The 18,741-nt window shown below is 55.6% G+C and overlaps 1 protein-coding gene and 1 pseudogene across 1 annotated transcript; one reads left to right on the top strand and one right to left on the bottom strand.

Moving 5' to 3' along the window:
- Positions 1-1,029: 1,029 nt before the first annotated feature.
- SLC16A5 (solute carrier family 16 member 5) lies at positions 1,030-16,042 on the bottom strand. Its single transcript, XM_032429632.1, has 6 exons — positions 15,971-16,042; positions 14,707-14,891; positions 11,302-11,537; positions 8,285-8,428; positions 3,606-4,415; positions 1,030-2,603 (listed from the first exon to the last, which is right to left on the bottom strand). Exons 3-6 carry the CDS (start codon positions 11,498-11,500, stop codon positions 2,353-2,355), a joined length of 1,404 nt encoding a protein of 467 aa, XP_032285523.1. The 5' UTR covers positions 11,501-11,537; positions 14,707-14,891; positions 15,971-16,042; the 3' UTR covers positions 1,030-2,352.
- Positions 6,102-6,418, top strand: LOC116647956 (annotated as a pseudogene).
- Positions 16,043-18,741: the final 2,699 nt, after the last annotated feature.

Here is an 18,741-nt window from a genome sequence, read left to right as displayed (position 1 = left end):
CCTGTCATCAGGCCCTTCGGCTTCTGTAAAGAGCTGATAGAACTTGGGGAAGTACATCTCATCCCAAGGTGGCCAGGGGCTTGTCTGCCTCTGGCTGGACGGAGCAGCAAAGTCCTGGGGACCAGGGACTCAGAGTTCAGGGACACGATGTAGGTGAGCTCTACCCTGCACTGGTCAGGAACTGCTCCAGATCCTCTCTAGAGGATTCCCAGGAAACCAGCTAAGTGGGGATTCTGCAATCAGATGGGCCATCCCATCCTCTCTCATTTGTCCCCTCTGAAAGGCTCAGGGGCTTTCCTCCTTGGGGAAAAATTCTCAGTCCTTGGTTTTGTGCTGAGGGCATCACCAGGTCTTACTCCTCTCTGCCCAGTCCCTGGCACATAGTAAATGCTCAGTAATTTTGTTGAAGGGAATCTGCCCAGCGATTATTGCCACTCTTGGCTGGGGGCAGATGAGATCAAAGTTCCCTATGCTGAATGTTCACTGATACCTATTTTCCCTAAAAGAAATGTTTTCAGGAAGTGGGCCCAATAGGGGTTGCACATTTCAAAGCCTGGTGGCTATTAGTGCCAAAAGCATCCACCTACCCACCAGTCCCACTCTCTCCTTTTCCACTCAGTTGAGATGTAGGGGATAGGACCGGGTAAAATGTGTCCAAGCATTACCCCTTCAGTGCACAGGATGTGGATGGTGGCTAAGCATGGGACTGGGTGAGGAGCAAGAAGGCAATGGGGGTCTTCAGGATCAGACTTTTCAAACAAGAAGAGACTCTGACTTATTCAGGCCAGCATCCTCCTTTTTTAAGGCCCAGAAATGGTGAACAATTGCCCAAAGTCACACATCAAACTGTGGCAGAGCCAAACACGAACTCAGATCTATCCCAGCTCAGAGCCCTTTGCTTCACCTCTGCACTACTTTATTTGACCATAAGGGGGCACTCATGGCAGGATCCTGGAGAAGACAGTACTTCCCCAAGGATGCTTACTCACACCAGCTGGGCCCGAGAAGGCTAGAGTCAGGTCATGAAAATAAAATTTATTTTCCTGATAAGGCTTTCTTGTCGGAGCCTGGTTGAGCCTGAATCAACAAACAAGGCCTTGGGTCACAGCAGCCCCTGCTGAGCAGGGAGAACTGAAGGGGGAGGAGGGACTTACTCAAGGCCTGTTTTCCAGCTTCATTAGTTCACAGGGTTTATAACCTGCTACATACAGGAAGGTTTTTTGTGTGTAATTCAAACAAACTCTGTTTTTCCACTGCCTCAGGTGGTACCCTGCTGGGACAAGCTTGGAGTGATGACCTCAGGGACCAGTACCAGCAAAAAGAGGATGTGTGTGGGGAGCACTGATCTCCATGCCACAGGCACAGGCCCCCTGGGAGTGGAGGTGGGCTGGCAGCTGGCCCAGCCGGCTACTTACCCCAGGGTGGACACCTCTGACACAGTAGGGAGAGGGAGTGAAAGGCTTCTGCTGCAAAAGCAGCTCCATTTTCCCAGATGTCTCACACCCTGCCTAGCAATCCTTCTGCTCCGCTGCTCACTCAAATGTCAGGCTTCCCCCCACCCCAGCACTCAGCTTCATGACCAAGATACAAGGTGGGGGCACGGGAGGGAGGGACACTGTAGAGCAGGCCCTGCTGAGTGCAGGGGACCCCTCAGACTTCATTGATTCTAGGACCCAAGCCAAGGGCTCCCCTCCAGTTCTTTGCTCAGACACCAGGATGGGTCCTCTACCCAACCGTTAATCTGTCCGTGTCCTGTGTCCACGCCAACCCCTCAGCCTGGCCCTCCCCCACTGCCGGTCACAGCTCATTCTTTCAGGAGGTTCTTCTTCTCAAGCTTCCAGTCAGCGTGAGGCCCGGCAACCTGTGCTGGGGGCCGCCCTGAGGGCAAGGGCTGGGGCCCTTGGGAAGAAAGGGGGTGGAGGGCCTTCCAGGAGGGGTGAACTCTTTGGAATTGTCTGGAGGCCGGAGAAGGACAAAGAGTCACATCAGAGACATCCACGCTAGACTGGAGGGTCCAGTGTGTTGAGTGGCAGCAGAAGTACTGGGCAGCCAGCTGAGCCAAGCCGGCTGTGACAGACCCAGGCAGGGTTTAGACTCACTTTCCTGGGCTCCAGGTACGCTGGTACCCCAAAGAAAAGGTCAGGAGGACCCGCTCCTGGATTCTGCTGGTTGGAAGGAGCCCTGAGTCTTTGGAGGCCAGCCTCCAAGGTCCCAGCTCCTGGCTGACTCCCGGTGTGCAGAGCCTGGATGGCTTTTTGCTTCGGGCTTCCTGGGCAGCCCCTCACCCCAACCCCTAGCAGCTGGACATCACATTCCTGGGCTGCGGAGGTGGTCACTCACTGACCTCAGGGCTCAGACGCTGGTCACATACATGACCTCGGTGTACAGCCGCTTCTTGGAATCACATGAGTCCTCCGCCGTGAGGCCCTGCTCTGAGGCAGCCTCCATGATGGCTCCTTCTGCCTTAGCCTGCTTGTCTGGCCTCTCCTTCTTCTGAAGGGCACAGAAGCTGCCACCCATAAAGAGGGCAGCTGATATGAGGAAGAAGCTTGACATGTAGAAAACGTAGCTAAAGTTGTTGTCGGTGGTGTCCAGGAGGAGCCCTGGGGGACAGAGAGCAAGTTAGGCCACTGTCCGGGGCTACCAAGCCTCCCTCCCAGTAACTTGTGTGCTCTCTGAGAGCAGGGATTTTATTTCAGGCTCTGCTGGATCCCCAGTAGGGGCCACTGTGGCTGGCCCCTAGGAGACACTCAGCAGAGATCTGTTGAATCAAAGGAGAAGAAGAAACACTAAGCCTGCTCTCCAGGGGGCAGGAAGAGCCCTTGGGCCAGAAGGGCACCTCAGGGCATGTCTCCCTTACCCTTGGTGGCAGGAAGCCCAGCACACAAGGGCCAGGAGTCTGGGATATCTGCTCGGCTACACCTGGGCCCTCCCATATGTCTCTGCTCCCACATCTGTTTGTTTCCCTCCTGGCACAAGTCACCACGCTGAGCACAAACGCGTCTCTGCTTTAATTCCTGACTCTCCCACCAGAAGGTCAGCCCTGAGAGGTGGGGACTGGGCCTCTGTGTTCAGCCATGCCCACCAGGGACAGGCACAGGAGAACCAGTGGTTAAGGCAGGTGTTCTTGTCTGCATTTTGCAGATGACACTGTGGCTCAGAGAAGGAAAGTGACTTGCCTGGGTCCCACAGGCAGGAAGTGGGACAGCCAGGATGTTCATCACGGCAAACGTGCGCAGTTTTCTGCTCTGTGCCGGGCTCTCTGCTGAGCTCTTTGCTGTATAACTGTGATCCTCACAACAAGCCTACAGGGTAGATTCTATTAACATCCCCACTTTGCTGATAAGAAAACAGAGGTACAGAGAGGAAGACGAAGGACTCAGGCAAGTCTGGTATAAAAGTCCTTATTTTTAACTGTTCATACCCTGGGCTCCAGCTGGGGAACAGCCTGCATCTTGGAAAATCACAGATTCCAAGTCCCTACCCCTGGAGATGCTGATGGCACCCACATCTGTTCAGACCGTTCCCCTTCGCCCTGTCTCCATATCCTGCCCACCCAGGCCACACCCGTGTACACCTGGCTGCCCTCTCTGCTGGGGCCTCACCAGCCAGTGGCGGGGAGATGAGAATGGAGATGCTCTCCAGGACGGTGAAGAGGCCCAGGGCGCTGGAGAACCGATCCATGGGGACAAGATCCATGAGGACCTGGAAGAGGAGGGCCCCAATGCCACTCATGGACACGCTGTACACCAAGCAGTAGCCCACCAACACCTGGAAGTCGGCCGACGCGGCGCACACCAGGTTGGTGAGGCCATTGAGCAGGGCTGCCAGGCTGAACAGGTACTTCCGGTGGCCAGCAAAGTCCCGCCGGCCCGCCACCAGCCCAGCCATGGGCCGCAGGAAGATGTTGCTAAAGCCAATGATGGAGATGAGCAGGGCTGCCCTGTGTTCATCCACCCCATGCCACATGGCATATGGCACCAGGAAGACGTGCGGCAGCGGAAAACCCAGGATCATCCACATAACACCCAGTGTGTACACTCGGTAGCCCGCATTGTGCCGCAGGATATCAAAGGCCAGGTGGCGCTGGATGGCCCGACCACACGCTGCCAGGCAGCCGGTAGCAGGTGTCTTGGAAGGTGGAGGGGGGCCTTCTGTGGTCTCAGGGGCTGTGCTGGTGGCCACGGGCCTCAGAACGGCTCCACAGACACAGCAGTGGAGAAAAACGCCGCCGAAGACAAGGAAGGTGCCCCTCCAGCCCAGATCCTCCAGGAGGTAGCGGGAGAGCAGTGGCCAGAGCGTGATGCCCAGGGAGACGCCCACCGAAGCCAGTGCGTTGGCCAGCGCCCGATGGCGGGAGAAGTAGAAGCCCAGCACGGTGATGCTCGACTGGAAGCTGAAGCACATGCCCAGGCCTGTGGTGGGAGGGAGGAGACTGGCTCAAGGGCGTTCTGGGGCCTCCCACCCGTACCCAGAGAGGGGTCATGGGGTCATGCTCCATGTCTGCCCTCCTTCCGTTCGAGCCCAGACCCACTTCCAGGTCCCCAGGGACTGAAGAAGGGAAGAGCCTGCCTTGCCACCCCCTTAGAAACATCCACTCTGCCCTCCCAAGGCTGCCAGGGGCACACCTGTCCCCTTTGCACAGCACCAGGGTGATCTTTAAAAAACCTAAACTGGGGGGCGCCTGGGTGGCTCAGTTGGTGAAGAATCTGCCTTCAGCTCAGGTCAGGATCTCAGGGTCCTGGGATCGAGCCCCGTGTTGGGCTCCCTGCTCAGTGGGGAGTCTGCTTCTCCCTCTCCTTGTCCCTCTGCCCCTCCCCTAGTGCTTGTGCTAGCTCTCTCTCAAATAAATAAATAAAATCTTAAAAAAATAAATAAACAAAATAAAAACCTAAATTGGGGTAAGTTTCTTCCCTAACACTTTTCAAGGACTTCCCATTATGCCTAGAAAAAAATGCCACCGTATTTACTATGCCCTGGAAGGCTCTGTAAGGTCTGGCCCCTGGTCATCTCTTGGGTGCCATCTCAGGCCATTCTCCGTCACTCACCATGATTGAGCCACATCAGCTTCTTTCTCTTCCTCTGGACACCAAGCTGCCCCCCACAGCTGAACATTTTGGGAGAGAAAGCTCACAGCCACACCATGACCACAAGCCTCAGGCGGACCCTCGGGCCCCCTATGATGCCACTGTCCGTTTTCCCTCCCACCCTCCTAGATGACCACCAGTCCTTCTCTATGCACCCTACCGTCCCCCCGCCTCACCCCCAGCTGACCACCTGCCTTCCATCTGTAAAACTGGACTGTCCGTCCCTACTGCCAGCCAAAGCCAACCCTCCACTTATGCCCTTCCTCTTGTCTACTCAAAGGCGTATCCCTTCAGCAATTTCCCTCTCCTGCACCACCCACTTTCTCCTCTTTGCCAGATCATTCTCGACTTCTTTGTTATTTCTCCCATTAAAAACAAAACAAAGGGCGCCTGGATGGCTCAGTCAGTGAAGCATCTGGCTTTGGCTCAGGTCATGATTTCAGGGTCCTGGGATCGAGCCCGGAGGTTGGGCTCCCTGCTCAGTGGGGAGTCTGCTTGTCTCTCTCCATTTCCCTCTGCCTCTCCCCCTGCCCCCCACCCGTGCTCTCTCTCTGTCTCAAATAAATAAAATCTTTTTTAAAAAGCAAAACAAAAGCAAACAAAAAAACAAAACAGAGATCTGGCCATGGCTTGCTCCCGCTCCCTTCTCGGTACCTGCTCCCGGTGGCCCCGAGGGTCTGTGGGTCAGGGGTGACCCCAAAAAGTAGGAGACGGAGGGGGAGCAGGCGTGCAGGTGGAAGTGTCTCTGGGGCTCATTCTTTTTTTTTTTTTTTTAAAGATTTTATTTATTTGACAGAGAGAGAGAGAGAGAGAGAGAAGAGCGGGGGAGAGGGAGAAACAGGCTCTCCGCAGAGCAGAGAGCCCGATGCGGGACTCGATCCCAGGACCCCGAGATCATGACCCGAGCCGAAAGCAGACGCCCAACTGACTGAGCCACCCAGGCGCCCCTGGGGCTCATTCTTGCTGCTGTGTTCTCGGGAGGAGCAGGAGACCACAAGGAGGGGCCCAGGAGCAATGGCGTCCAAAGAGGAACAGGCGGTACAAAACGTCAACCAGGAAAATTCAGGAAAGGATGAAAAGGAGCAAGGTGCTAATAAAGGAGAAGCCTTGGGCCTCCCTTTGGAAGCTGGTGAATGTCGTGTGCCTCCGTACGCGGCTCCAGCCTGCAGTGCAGGTGGGACCTGCGAGAGGCTTGGAGAGCCACAGTGCCACAGGCAAGGGTGAGAGGAGGTGGGGCAGCAGAGGGAGAAGCAATCTGGTCGTGGTCTGCGGGCAGTTAGCACTGACGCTCTTCACCACGACTGGATGAGGAGTTTGGCCTGATGCCTTGAGTCCTGATGTTCTCCCTCCAGTTCATAGGAAGACAGACCTGCTTTCTAAAATTACATGTTCACGATGGACCTTTCCCATCAACCCTTTGGTCTTACATGTTTCTTGTGGGTCTCCTGTTACCAGCTCCTTCCTGAATGTGGGTGGGGGTTTTTGTGTGTTTGTTTTTATTTTTTTTGTTTTTTTTTTTATTTTAAGTAGGCTCTTTGCCTAATGTGGGGCTTGAACTCATGACCCTGAGATCAAGAGTCACATGCTCTACCGACTGAGCCAGCCAGGTGTCCTTGAATGTTGTATTTTGACTCAGTCTGTAAGATTCTATCAGCTGGGGAGTTTTACCCTATTGCATGGAACGATGCTCATTATATTTTGTGAAGCTAATAAAGCAGTTTAAAACAAACAAACAAAAACCCAAAACAAAACAAAACAACCCCCTCCTGACTCCACAGCCTCTTCTGGGTACTGGCCCATTTCTCTGTCCCCTTCACCGAAATTTCCTGGAAATACTGTTTATCTCCGCTGTCTCCAACTCCTTTGCTCTTTGCTCTTGAACCTGTTGCAATCAGACTTTCGCCCTCACCTTTGGTCCAGACTTGCTCTTATCAAGGTCAGAAACCTCCACATTGCCAAATCCAAAGATCAAGGCTGGTCTCCTTCCATCTGATCCACCAGCAGCCTGACACAGCCCTCACTCTCTCCTCACTTTTTCCAGAAACATCACTCTCCTGCATCTCCTCCTGCCTGTGTCCCTTCTTCCCACCCAGACTGCTGGATACCGCAGGGCCCAGTCCTCAGGCCTCCTTAGCCACCCACCCATGTTCCCTCAGTGACAGCAGGATGATACCTCCTCTCAACATTAGAATGCCAGCCCTGTCATGATCGCCAACTGCTCGCTGCAGCCCAGGGCCTGTCCCTGAACGGCAGACTGGATGTTTCCACACCTGAGCTTCCCAACCGCCCACGAACCTGCTCCTCCTCTAGGTTCCCCATGGTAGTTAAAGGCTACTCCATCCTTCCAGTGGTTTGGGGCAAAAACCTTGGCGTCACCCTTCTTGGCTCCTGGAACCTTGGGTCATCCTTGACTCTTCTTCTCTGGACCTCCCTCGCAGTCCTGAACCTGACTGCTCCTCACCACCTCCATCATACCACCATGGTCAAAGGTATGGCCACCTCCTGTCTGGGTTATGACCATGCTCTTACCTGTTCTCCTGCTCTAACTTAGCGCCCCCCCCACCCCGGTGCACCTATGTTCAACACAGCAGAGTGGTGCTTTACAAACGGCAGTTGGATGACGTCACTCACCCCACTGCCCGAATCTCTCAGATGGTTTCCCATCTCACTACTCAGCCTTTCAGGCACTACTCCCCATCGAGCCTCCACCCTACCTTTGCTTGTGTCCTTCACTGCCCCTTGGGCCCTTCCGGGCCTTAGCACTTGCTGTCCCTGCTGCCTGGAATGCTCTTTCCCTGAGACTCCCTCACCTGGCAGCAGACTCCCTCACCTCCATTAGCTTTCTGCCCAAATGTCACCTTCTCTGCAAGGCCTTCTCTGACCCTTACTGCCCCGTTGAAAGTAGCAACCTCCCCCACCCTTGCTTTATCTTCTGCATGGGGTGCTCTAGAGATTTTACCTCTTTGCTTGTTTAATCTCTGCCCACCCCCACCCCCAGCCAGGACACCATCGCATCAGCTGTCCTGTCTTCTAGTGTGCTTGTCACCATCAGAACCAATCTTTCTCATTTATGTATTCATTGTCCTTCTCCCTCATGTGACTACAAGCAGCCCCAGAAGATTAGGCACGCTGCCTGCCCTTATGGCTGGCACTTTTTGGTAGGCACCCAGAAGTTCTCGAAATGGGAAGACGGTCACCTGTGATGAATCCTGCTGTGAGGTAGAGCTGGCTAAGGGTGCGGCAGAAGGAGCTGGTCACCATGCCCAGGCTGGCCAGTGCGCCCCCCAGCATCACCGTCACTCGGCAGCCAAAGCGTCCCACCAGGATGCTGCACAGGGGTCCTGTGGGGAGGATGCAGGGAGAGGCAGGGGTGAGGAGGCAGCCAGCAGGTGGTGGTTGAATGAGGAGGATGGGAGGGAGGGAGAGTGGGCTTGGGAGGGGGTTCCAGCAAGAATTAGCCACGTGGCTTGAAGGGCACAGCCCTGGGGCCTTGTAGGCCTAGATTTTGATTGCCACCTGGCCACAGGCTGGCAAACTCAGTCCATCTCTGCGCCTCCCCTACAGGAGGTCACACTGGATGACATGTGACCGGCTGCAAGGGGAGGTCCTGCAAGTGTGCAGTTTGACCCCCAACAAGGATCCGCAGAGCAACAGACTGAGGCCCTTCACTATGCCAACCTGAGGCTGATTCCATCTAGGTAAAATAGGGTTGGCTCATGACCTGGGTGGGATGCCCCTTGCTGGGGGGTCTGTCTCGGTGGGTGAGGGTCCCAGGGCATCAAAACCAGTGAGCACCTACAGCCCCTGCCTGCTTCCCATTCTCAAGAAGACTGGCCACAGCCTTGCACTAGCCTCCAACCTGTCTAAGGCAGGCAGCCTGGGGCCCTGGGCCACCCCACACCCCCTCGCACTGGCCTCTGGAGTGCTCTGGAGAAAATTGGGTGTGGTGCTTTCTCCCCTCTCCCATCACTTCCAGCCAACACAAAGTCTTGCACCCAGACGTTTGCCTTCTGGTGGAGAAGGGCCTGTTCTCCTCCACCCCACCCCCACCTTAAGCTGCTTTCTCACCAGCCCAGACCCAGAGCAGAAACCAACCAGTCCTGGCTGGCTGCTTCTCCATGCCTTGCAGGGCCCCATTCACTCGGTGCCCCGCCCCCAAGTACACATACTGGAATTTCTACAGTTACCCTCCCAGAGCACAGCCAAAGGAACAGGGAAAGAGAGAGAGAGCGTGTGTACGCAGTGTCTGTGTATGTTTGGGGAGGAGAAGGCATGTGTGGGTGTGAGCCGGTATGAGTATGGGAGGGACAGAGGAAGTAGGCAGCCCACACTCAGAGATAATCAAGCAGAGGTGGCTAGAGAGGAAGAGGCAAGACTCTGCAGGGAACATGACCACTGCCCCACACATCTTCCATCCTCCCCACCCCAAACTTTGGCCTGACTTCCGAGAGGTGACCTTGGGGGAAGCCCCAAGTCATGGCCCTGGGGGTGGGGGCTGAGACCTGCAGCTGCTTACCTTAGCTAGCTGAGGGCACTGGGAGGCAGGGTGTTTTCTCGGCCGGTCACTGCTTCTGCCCTGAACTCACTCTGCCACCCCGAACGTGCCTTGTACTTTGCGCTTGCTTGCTTTCTTCATCTCTAAGATGCATGGGGGCCGGGGGTGCTTGGGATCGAGGATAATTTCAAGTTTAAAATTTCTCTGGGGACGCCTGGGTGGCTCAGTCAGTTAAGCACCTGCCTTTGGCCCAGGTCATGATCCCAGCGTCCTGGGATCGAGTCCCACATCGGGCTCCCTGCTCAGTGGGGAGGCTGCTTCTCCCTCTGCCTGCCACTCCCCCTGCTTGTGCTCTCTCTCTCTCTCTCTGACAAATAAATAAATAAAATCTTAAAAATAAAATAAAATAAAATTCCTCTGATACTCTGAATGAGCATGGGCTAAAGGTGTGTGTGTACGTGAGACAGACAGACAGACAAGAATCCTAGGCCGACTGAGGTGTTGGCATGCCCGCTAGGGGGTGGCGAGTCTAAAGCTGGTAGGGGAGTGGAAGTCCCCATGGATGCCTGTTTCCCAGGCCCTGGCGCGGACCCCTTTCTGGCTGCGTGGAAGGAACCGCCTGAGATTCCCACTTCTGCCCCAACCTTGCAGGTGAAAAGGTCACGCAGTCTGGCCTGGTCCAGGCCTCTCCCAGGGCCCTGAGTCCAGGCCCCGGGGTGGCAGGTTCAGGGGTAATCTCATGAGGCCATCTCTCCCCGTCTGACTTCTCTCCCAGTTGGAGGGAAGGACCTGGAATAACAAGCAGGCTGCTTGTGCCGGGTGGGGAGTGGCAGGAGGTACGTAGGGAGATGGAGTCCACGGAGACAGCAAACACACGCATGGGGAGAGCCCAGTGGGCCGTGAGATCTGGCTCTCATTGACCAGAGCCTCCTCGGCCCACCCCCCCTCGCAGGTCACTCTATGGAATCTCCCTCAAGAGCTCTCAGGAGCCCGCGGCAGGCCCCTGAACCCAAGTCTATTGCAGGGAGTCTCCCAGGCAGCCCTGGCCATCCCCCTTCACTGGGGTCAGGGTGAGAGGGTCACATTCTTGGCAGAGCCAAGTAGGAAATGGGGGGGCTGCCTTCACTCGAACCTCCCCAGCCCTTGCAATATCCCTTCTGCTTCCTGCCCTGCCCCCATCTTGCCCCTCGTGTCTTCCTCAAGCCCCCTTTCCCATGCTGAAGTCCCTGACGAGGTTCTCCAAATACTACTCGCTGGTGACTCATGGGATCCTCCCTATGATCCCACGTAGGAAGTGGGTAGGGTGTCGGGTGTTACCTCCATATTGCAGAAGAAGAAACCGAGGTTCAGAGAGATCACACAAGCAGCTCTTCCTCAAGTCTGTGCTGAGTGCCTGGCACTCCCACAGTCTGCATCGATCCTCCCGCGGCCACCAGCCACTGAGAGGACTGGCTTTGCACCTTAGGTACCTCCGTACCCTCTCCCGGTCCCCAGCCCGGCCTAGACCTGTCCAGCCCAGTGCAGCACAGCCCAGCCCTGCAGGATTCCTGCCAGGGGGGCTGGCCCTGCTGAAATCAGGTGATATCTTAGGAATTCACCCCATGAGACAAAGCCTGTGGCCTCAGAGAGAGAGCTCCGGGAGGCCAGGGAGATGGTGGCTTCCTCCCTCACCCCATGCTCTTTCTCAACCCTCCCTCGGCCCCTCCCCAGGCTGCTCACCCCCAGCGTGGAGCATGGCTGTCAGGATGGATGGGAACCATGAGGTCTCACTATTGCTGGCTTGGAACTCATGCTGTAGTTCAGTGAAGAAGATGCCAGTGCACGTGGGGAAGCCCAGAGTGAGGCCCTGGGTCACCAGGGAGGCCAGCAGCACCACCCAGGCCCAGCAGCCCTCTGCACGCTCCAGGACCTGGGGCATCCTTTGCCACGAATGCTGCTACCACTGCCTGGGCCACCTGCGGAGGGGACAGAACGGAGCTGCCATCCCCAGTCCACCAGCCACTTTCCCTGGGTGGCTGAAACCATCCCGCCCTCTTGCCCCAGCACCAGGCAGCAGAGTGTACCGCCCCCTGGGAGGTGGCCAGAGGCAAATGCGGTGGCCTTGGCATTTCCTTTCACCCACTTCCCAGAGCCAGCCTGGCAGGAGGGGCAGGCAGGTGAGCCTTCCGTGGGGCAAGGCAGGTGGGTGGAATTCTTTCTAGACTTACATTTGGTGGTCAGTCAGCAGGTGGCACTTCCTGGCCCAGCCTCGGGGCCCCCTCCCGCACACAGCAAGCACTCAATAGCTGCTTGTAGAACGGAACAGATCTCTAGAGCCAGCGTGGTCCCAATGCCCCCACAGGCACGCACAGATGCATTTTCCAACATTCATAAGCAGGCTTCCTGCACACAAACAGACTTTCACCACGCAACCTTAACAGCAGCGTCCACCGTCAGTGCTGTGGAGACGGCCTAGGTGAGTAAGTCGGTGCTGGGTGTTGTCAGGGAGTGTACACAGAACAGGGACGTCCGGGTGGCTCAGTCGTTAGGCGTCTGCCTTCGGCTGACGTCATGATCCCAGGGTCCTGGGATCGAGCCCCGCATCGGGCTCCCTGCTCAGCGGGAAGCCTGCTTCTCCCTCTCCCACTCCCCCCACTTGTGTTCCCTCTCTCACTGTCTCTCTGTCAAATAAATAAATAAAATCTTAAAAAAAAAAAAAAAAAAAGGAGTGTACACAGAAGAGCTGTCCAAGGGCACCAAACAAGCAGCTTTCAGGAAAAGGCACGGGTCTCATCCAAAGGCCCTGTGAAATCACATCTTCCGCAGGGGGCTCATGGCGGAGGCCAGTTCTACAGTGATGCTCAATAATGACCCACCACCTGTCAGGGCTTCTCTGAGCAACAGCCCCCAACACACACACACACACACACACACACACACACAGTCACATATGGGCATATACCAAGATACACGCTCACAAAGACACACACACAAACACATACTGCATAGACAGAGACACACAGAACCACACAGGTACACAGACCCACATGCAGACACACACTTACATAGACACACACACACACAGAAAAGTCTAGAGACACACAAACATACAAAGTCACACATGCAGACGTGCCCAGACATATACAAAGAGACACACACGTGCACTGATAAACACCTACGTGGACACATGCAGACAAGCCCAGAGACAGACAAATGGACACAGACACATGCTACACAGACATACAGACCCACACACGGTCACACACAATGCAGACACACACATGCACAAAGGGTCACACACCATGCAGATGCACGTGCACACCCCCCATCTTTGGCTCAGTCCTATCTCAGTTTTCCATCCCATCCAGGTTGCTCCCCCATCACAGAAGCTGCCATAACCAGGCCGCAAAGCCCCAAGGCCCCTCCCCAAATGCGGAGCCCTTACCCAGTCCCCTCTGTCCCGGCTCTCCGCCTGCTCCGTGGTCCCCTGTGGCCCTCAGACCGTACTCGGGGCTCAGGGCTCCGGCAGCCTTTGCCTCAGTGGAGGCAATGGATCCCTTGAGCTACAGTTCCCACAGCCTCCCTCCTTTTAGCCCCAGGTTCTGGGAAGATCCATGGAAACTCAGGAAACTATCAGAAATATGCAACCCCATCTTCCTGTCACGCCCTGCACTCCACACCTTCCCCGCCAGGCCCAGGAGCTTTAAAACAGCACCTAAATGGGATCCACCCTAAACTGCCTCCTTCTGACGCTCCAATCTCTTCTCTGGGCACCAAGCCTCCTCCCTCCCCAGAGGACCCCCAGGAGCCCTGCCAAGGTGAGTGGCCCATTCAGCCCAGCCGCAGAGTGCGTGTGTGTATATGTGTGTGTGTGTGTGTGTGTGTGTGTGTGTGTGTACGTGTGTGTGTGTGGGGGGGGGGGTTGCTGCAAGCACATCCTGCCATCCTGGCTCCTGCTTGTGGTTCTGGCCCCAGAGATCCCTCAGCCCCAGTCCTCCTGGCCCGGTTCCAGGCTCAGGCAAACCTCAGATACAGTTCCCTTCCAGGATTTCTGTTCCTGCAGCAAATGGAAAGGCCACCGGTGCAACCTGATCCTGTGTTGGCCTGAATGTCCCCTCCACACCTCAACGTCTCCAGCGCTGGGCCCTTAGTCTGCCCTGAACTGCCGCTTTCCCCTCTTCCTCCCAGAAGGGCCACCAGCCTTCCTCCACCGCCTTCACTCCCTCCTGCCCTACCCCTGTCACTTCCAAGTCCTGGGACCCTGCTGGTTTCCTTTCAAAGGAGCACACGGTCACTTGACTCAGAGGTAGCAGGGCATCTGATGCCACCCAGAGGAGGTGGATGACAGAGGAGACACGGGCCCAGCTCCCCCTGCCCCAGCTCTGGTCCTTTCTCATTCATGCTTGTTCTGCCCCTTTATAGAGAGGCCTCTTCCCCCAACCTCCCCCACCCACACCGGAGTGGCCTCTTTAGTGCCCGTATTAGCAGCCGCTTCTCCAGGTAGCCCTCTGGGGACTTTGTCCAGGATTCTGACCTTCACTCTGCACCCACCCTCTGTCTAAATCTTTCAGTGGAGCTGACTTTTCCCAGCCTCTCCTTCCTCCAGGCCTCTGGGGACAGTCAGAGCCCAGGAAATCCTAAGCACCTCTGCTCTCTCTTTGCATGCTGGGAGCCCTGCCTCCCAGGTCTGAGGACCCCTGGCCTCCCTCTGGGAGTTCCCCCTGCAGACTCTGCCTTCCACAAGGGGGCATCCCCTCCCAGACCCCCAGTGACTCCTAGGTCATAAACAGCTTTTTTGTCTGGTTGGTCCTCTAGCCCCCTCCCCCAGCAAGCTGGTCCCTCTTCAAAAACTAGGCTGCCGAGGTTCCAAAATCCTAGCCAGAGAGAATCCTGTTGGTCCTTCAAGATTCAGCCCTGACAGCACTCCTGGGAAGCTCCCGTGACCTCCACCACAGGCTGGACTAGGCCCCCTTCCTCTATTTCTCTCTTTCATTGTACTTTTCACACCACATTGGAGTGGATCATTGTCTTGTTTATCATTGTTGTCCCTCCTCCCCCCCACCCCCTACACTATGAGCAGGGACCTCTTCACACACCCCTACCAGGCCTTGGGTGAGCACAAAAGATAACATTAATGTGACCCACCTGTGTTCCCCAGGGGGCAGGCAAGACCAGGACCAAGGGTGACCTGGCTTCCTGGCAGGCAGGTCCATTCCAGAAGACTCAAGCAGAGCGGAGAAGAGATGGGGCTGGGGGCTCTGGCTCCAACTTTGCCCCGGAAGGGAAGTGGTCTTTCCTTTGTACTGGGCACCATGAATCATGATCACTGCCTGGTACGCGGTTGTGGCAAGGAAGGAAATGCAGCTGAAGACATTTCAATTGCACTTCCGGGGACTGGAAGCTCTCCACAGGAGCTGCCCACCTCAGCCCTCAGGGACCCCAGCCCAGAGTCAGAGTGACTACCTTCGTGCCCGAGTGGCAGGAAGCTGGGTTTGTGGACAGGGCACAAGATCAAATGGCATTTCTTGTCCTTCAAACATTGCATGCATCCCTTGGTTTGTTCTTAGGGCCTCCCATCTGAGGCTAGAGCCTTCACTAGGCCCTCAGAATCCCTTCTCTGCCCCCCTAAGCTTGGAGGCATGGCCATAGGAGGGAGCACTGGGTTTTGGTGTGCTAAGTGGAGTGGATGCAAAGGAGCCCTCACCAGCTCCAGAGCAAGCCCTGGAGACCCCCTCCCTTCCCAGACCCCATATCAGGCAGGGCCCAGGACACAGGGTGGCAGTGGTAGGAGAGCTGCCAGAACCAGCTTGAGCTTGGGACTGACAAGCCCTCAAACCCCTACACTTGGCAGGGGCTGAGGAAGGAACTAGGTGTTCCAGAACTTCGTGAGCGGGGACAAGTCACCCTCTTCCTTTCTCTGTCTCCAAATTTGCCCCCACATTCCCGCAGGGGCCGGCTGACCTTAGCCTGGAAGGGGGATGGGATAGGCAACAGGAACGTCATGACCCTGCCATCCGGGGTCATTCCGCTTTCCCACCCTCCCCAGGACCGATCTTCCCTGGGTGGGGCTTCTGGGACGCCCAGGCGGCGCCCGCGTGGAGATTTCAGGCCAGGCCTGGCGTAGTGCCCGTGCCTCCCCCACACCCCAGGCCGTGGAGGGTGGGAGTGGCTCGGGAGAGCCCCCTCAGGCGTGGGGGTCCCCAGCCATCTGAGGCTGGGGCAGCTCAAGAATGAGACAAGACTTTCCTGGATCCTCAACCCGGAGCCCGTCACAGGCGGCGAGGGGCCCGGGAGGTCCACGGAGAGGCGCGTCCGCGACGGCGGAGAGGCGCGTCCGCGACGGCGCAAACGCGGACCCCGGCGGCAGGGCACCTTACGGACAGTGGGGAGGCCCGGGGAGCCCGCTCACCGGCTCGCGCGGCCCGGCGGTGGCGCAGCTCCACTCCCGCCGAGCGCGGCGTCCTGCGGCCCGGCCCGCGAGCGATGGAGGAGGCGGGACGCCGCCGACCCGCGGAGAGCCGCGCCCTCGGGGGGCGGGCCGCAGGGCGCCGGGGGGCGGGCCCACCTCCGCGTCGCCGGCCGGTGGGGAAGGAGGCCTGGCCTCCGGGTGGGAGGGCGTGGCGGGGCGGGGCCAGGGCTTGCACCCCTAATCTCAGCCTGGTCCGGGGCTCAGAGTGGCCTGGCCCGTCCTGCAGCCCGCCGGGCGCCAGACGCCGGCTCCGCGGAAACATTTGCATGTGATTAGCATGCAAATGTTTCCTGCTCCCTCCGAGGGCTAGGGCTCCCAGGAGTGGGAAGGAGAAAGCGTGTGATTAAGGGGCTTTACCTCCCAGCGGGAGTCGGGTGGGAGGCCAGAGCGGAGGACCCGTTCTTTGTAGGCTTTAGCCGCCCCCCCCCCCCCCCCCAGTGGTCCTTCTACTGAAAGCCTGGAGCTTGAGGGCCGCGCCCAGAGGAACTCAGGCATCTGCGGGCGAGCCAAGAGGGCTACCCCTCAGACCTGCAGGCCCTTTTCCAACTTCTTCCCACCCAGCCAGCCCTTAATATGTACTATTTAAAGCTTTTTCAGGGGGATCTGGGTGGTTCAGTTGGTTAAGCGACTGCCTTCGGCTCAGGTCATGATCCTGGAGTCCCGGGATGGAGTCCCACATGGGGCTCCCTGCTTAGCGGGAGTCTGCTTCTCCCTCTGACCCTCCCCCATCTTGTGCTCTCTCTCTCTCATTCTCTCTCTCAAATAAATAAATAAACTCTTTAAAAAAAATAAAGCTTTTTCAGTTACTACAAAGTTATGGTCATCAAGATAGTGTGCTACTGGGGTGCCTGGCTGGCTTGGTCAGAAGAGCATGCGACTTGATCTGGGGGTCCACAGTTCAGTTGGGTGTGGATATTACTAAAAATAAATAAACTTAAAAAAAAAAGGACAGTGTGGTACTGACATAAGGATAAACTTATAGATCAAATGGAATAGAGTTGAAATTAAACCCTTATATTTCCGATCAGTTGATTTTCTACAAGGGTCTTGAGACAACCCAGTGTGGAAAGAATGATCTTTTCAGCAAATGGTGCTGAGACAACTGAAAATCCACACGCAAAAGGATGAGCCTGGACTCTACCACACAGGATTAAAAAAAACGGTCATAACTAAAAGTATAAAACTTTTATTTATTTATTTTTTATTTTTTTTTAAGATTTTATTTATTTATTTGACAGAGAGAGAGAGACAGCTAGAGAGGGAACACAAGCAGGGGGAGTGGGAGAGGGAGAAGCAGGCTTCCCGCCGAGCAGGGAGCCCGATGTGGGGCTCGATCCCAGGACCCTGGGATCATGACCTGAGCCGAAGGCAGACACTTAACGACTGAGCCACCCAGGCGCCCCTAAAAGTATAAAACTTTTAGAAGAAAACACAGGAGTAAATGTTGATGACCTTGAACTAGGCAATGGATTCTGAGATATGACACCAAAAGCATCAGTGACAAAGGAAAAAGCCACATAAATTAAAATTAAAACTTTCATGTGCCAAAACACCATCAGGAAAGTGAAAAGATAACCCTCAGAAAGGGAGAAAATTTGCAAATCATATATCTGATAAAGAACTTGTATTGAGAATATACAAAGAATTCTTATAATTCAACAACCAAAAGACAAATAACCCTTTTAGAAAATGGGCAAAGGATCTGAGTAGACATTTCTCCAAAGAAGACATACAAATGGCCAATAAGCACATGAAAAAATGCTTGGGGCCCCTGGGTGGCTCGGTCAGTTAAGCGTCAGACTCTTGATTTCAGCTGGGGTCTTGATCTCAGGGTTGTGAGTTCAAGCCTCACATTGTGTTTCATGCTGGGTGTGGAGCCTGCTTTTAAAAAAAAGAAAAAAAAAAAAGATGCTCAACATCATTAGTCACCAAGGAAATGCAAATCAAAACCACAATGAGATACCACTTCACACCCACTAGGATGGCTTAACTTCTGGGTGAATTATGTAGGAGATACTTGCATTAGTTATAAGTTACGTCTTAGACATAAGTCATCTCCGTGATTATGTTTCTTTTTTTTTTTTTTTAAAGATTTTATTTATTTATTTGACAGAGAGAGACAGTGAAAGAGGGAACACAAGCAGGGGGAGTGGGAGAGGGAGAAGCAGGCTTCCCGCCGAGCAGGGAGCCCGATGCGGGGCTCGATCCCAGGACCCTGGGATCATGACCTGAGCCGAAGGCAGACGCTTAACCGACTGAGCCACCCAGGCGCCCCTCCGTGATTATGTTTCATTTCTTGCCAGTGGTCTCCGTGCTGGGTTTGGCTCTTATGTGAAGGGACATTCATTTTAGCCTGAGTTTCCTTGGATACAAACATTGAGAGGAGGGGGTGGGGTCCATTAAAGTGCATCCATGGTCCTCTAGGGATGGTCTCAGGCCTGTATGGGGGACAGAAGGGATTGTACTCAGGGATCTGCACCATCTCAGCACCTCGCACTTCAGCCTGGCTCAGTCCTGTGAGTGGCAGTCCCTGCCCCTGGGTACTCAGAACAGACCGGATGCAGCCCTCCACCCCATCCCTGGGTACTCTGGTGGGATCCAGGGACTCGATACCCAGGGACTACCTGGAAGCTTCTACCTCTCTTTTTCCCAGGATCTCACCATTCTCTCGGGAGCTCCACCTTTAACTATGACCTCTGCTTCATCAAGAT

The sequence above is a fragment of the Phoca vitulina genome, unplaced genomic scaffold (genome assembly GCF_004348235.1).
Source record: "Phoca vitulina isolate PV1807 unplaced genomic scaffold, GSC_HSeal_1.0 scaffold41, whole genome shotgun sequence".
Taxonomy (NCBI): Eukaryota; Metazoa; Chordata; class Mammalia; order Carnivora; family Phocidae; genus Phoca; species Phoca vitulina.
This window is presented reverse-complemented; position numbering and strand designations above follow the sequence as displayed.

Coding starts and splice junctions, on each gene's coding strand:
- SLC16A5 (XM_032429632.1), bottom strand. CDS start 11,500: ATGCCCCAGGTCCTGGAGCGTGCAGAGGGCTGCTGGGCCTGGGTGGTG. Junction 4,416..8,284: donor CACAGCAGGATTCATCACAG/GTGACCGTCTTC, acceptor CTCCCACCACAG/GCCTGGGCATGTGCTTCAGC. Junction 2,604..3,605: donor CATCTCCCCGCCACTGGCTG/GTGAGGCCCCAG, acceptor TCTGTCCCCCAG/GGCTCCTCCTGGACACCACC.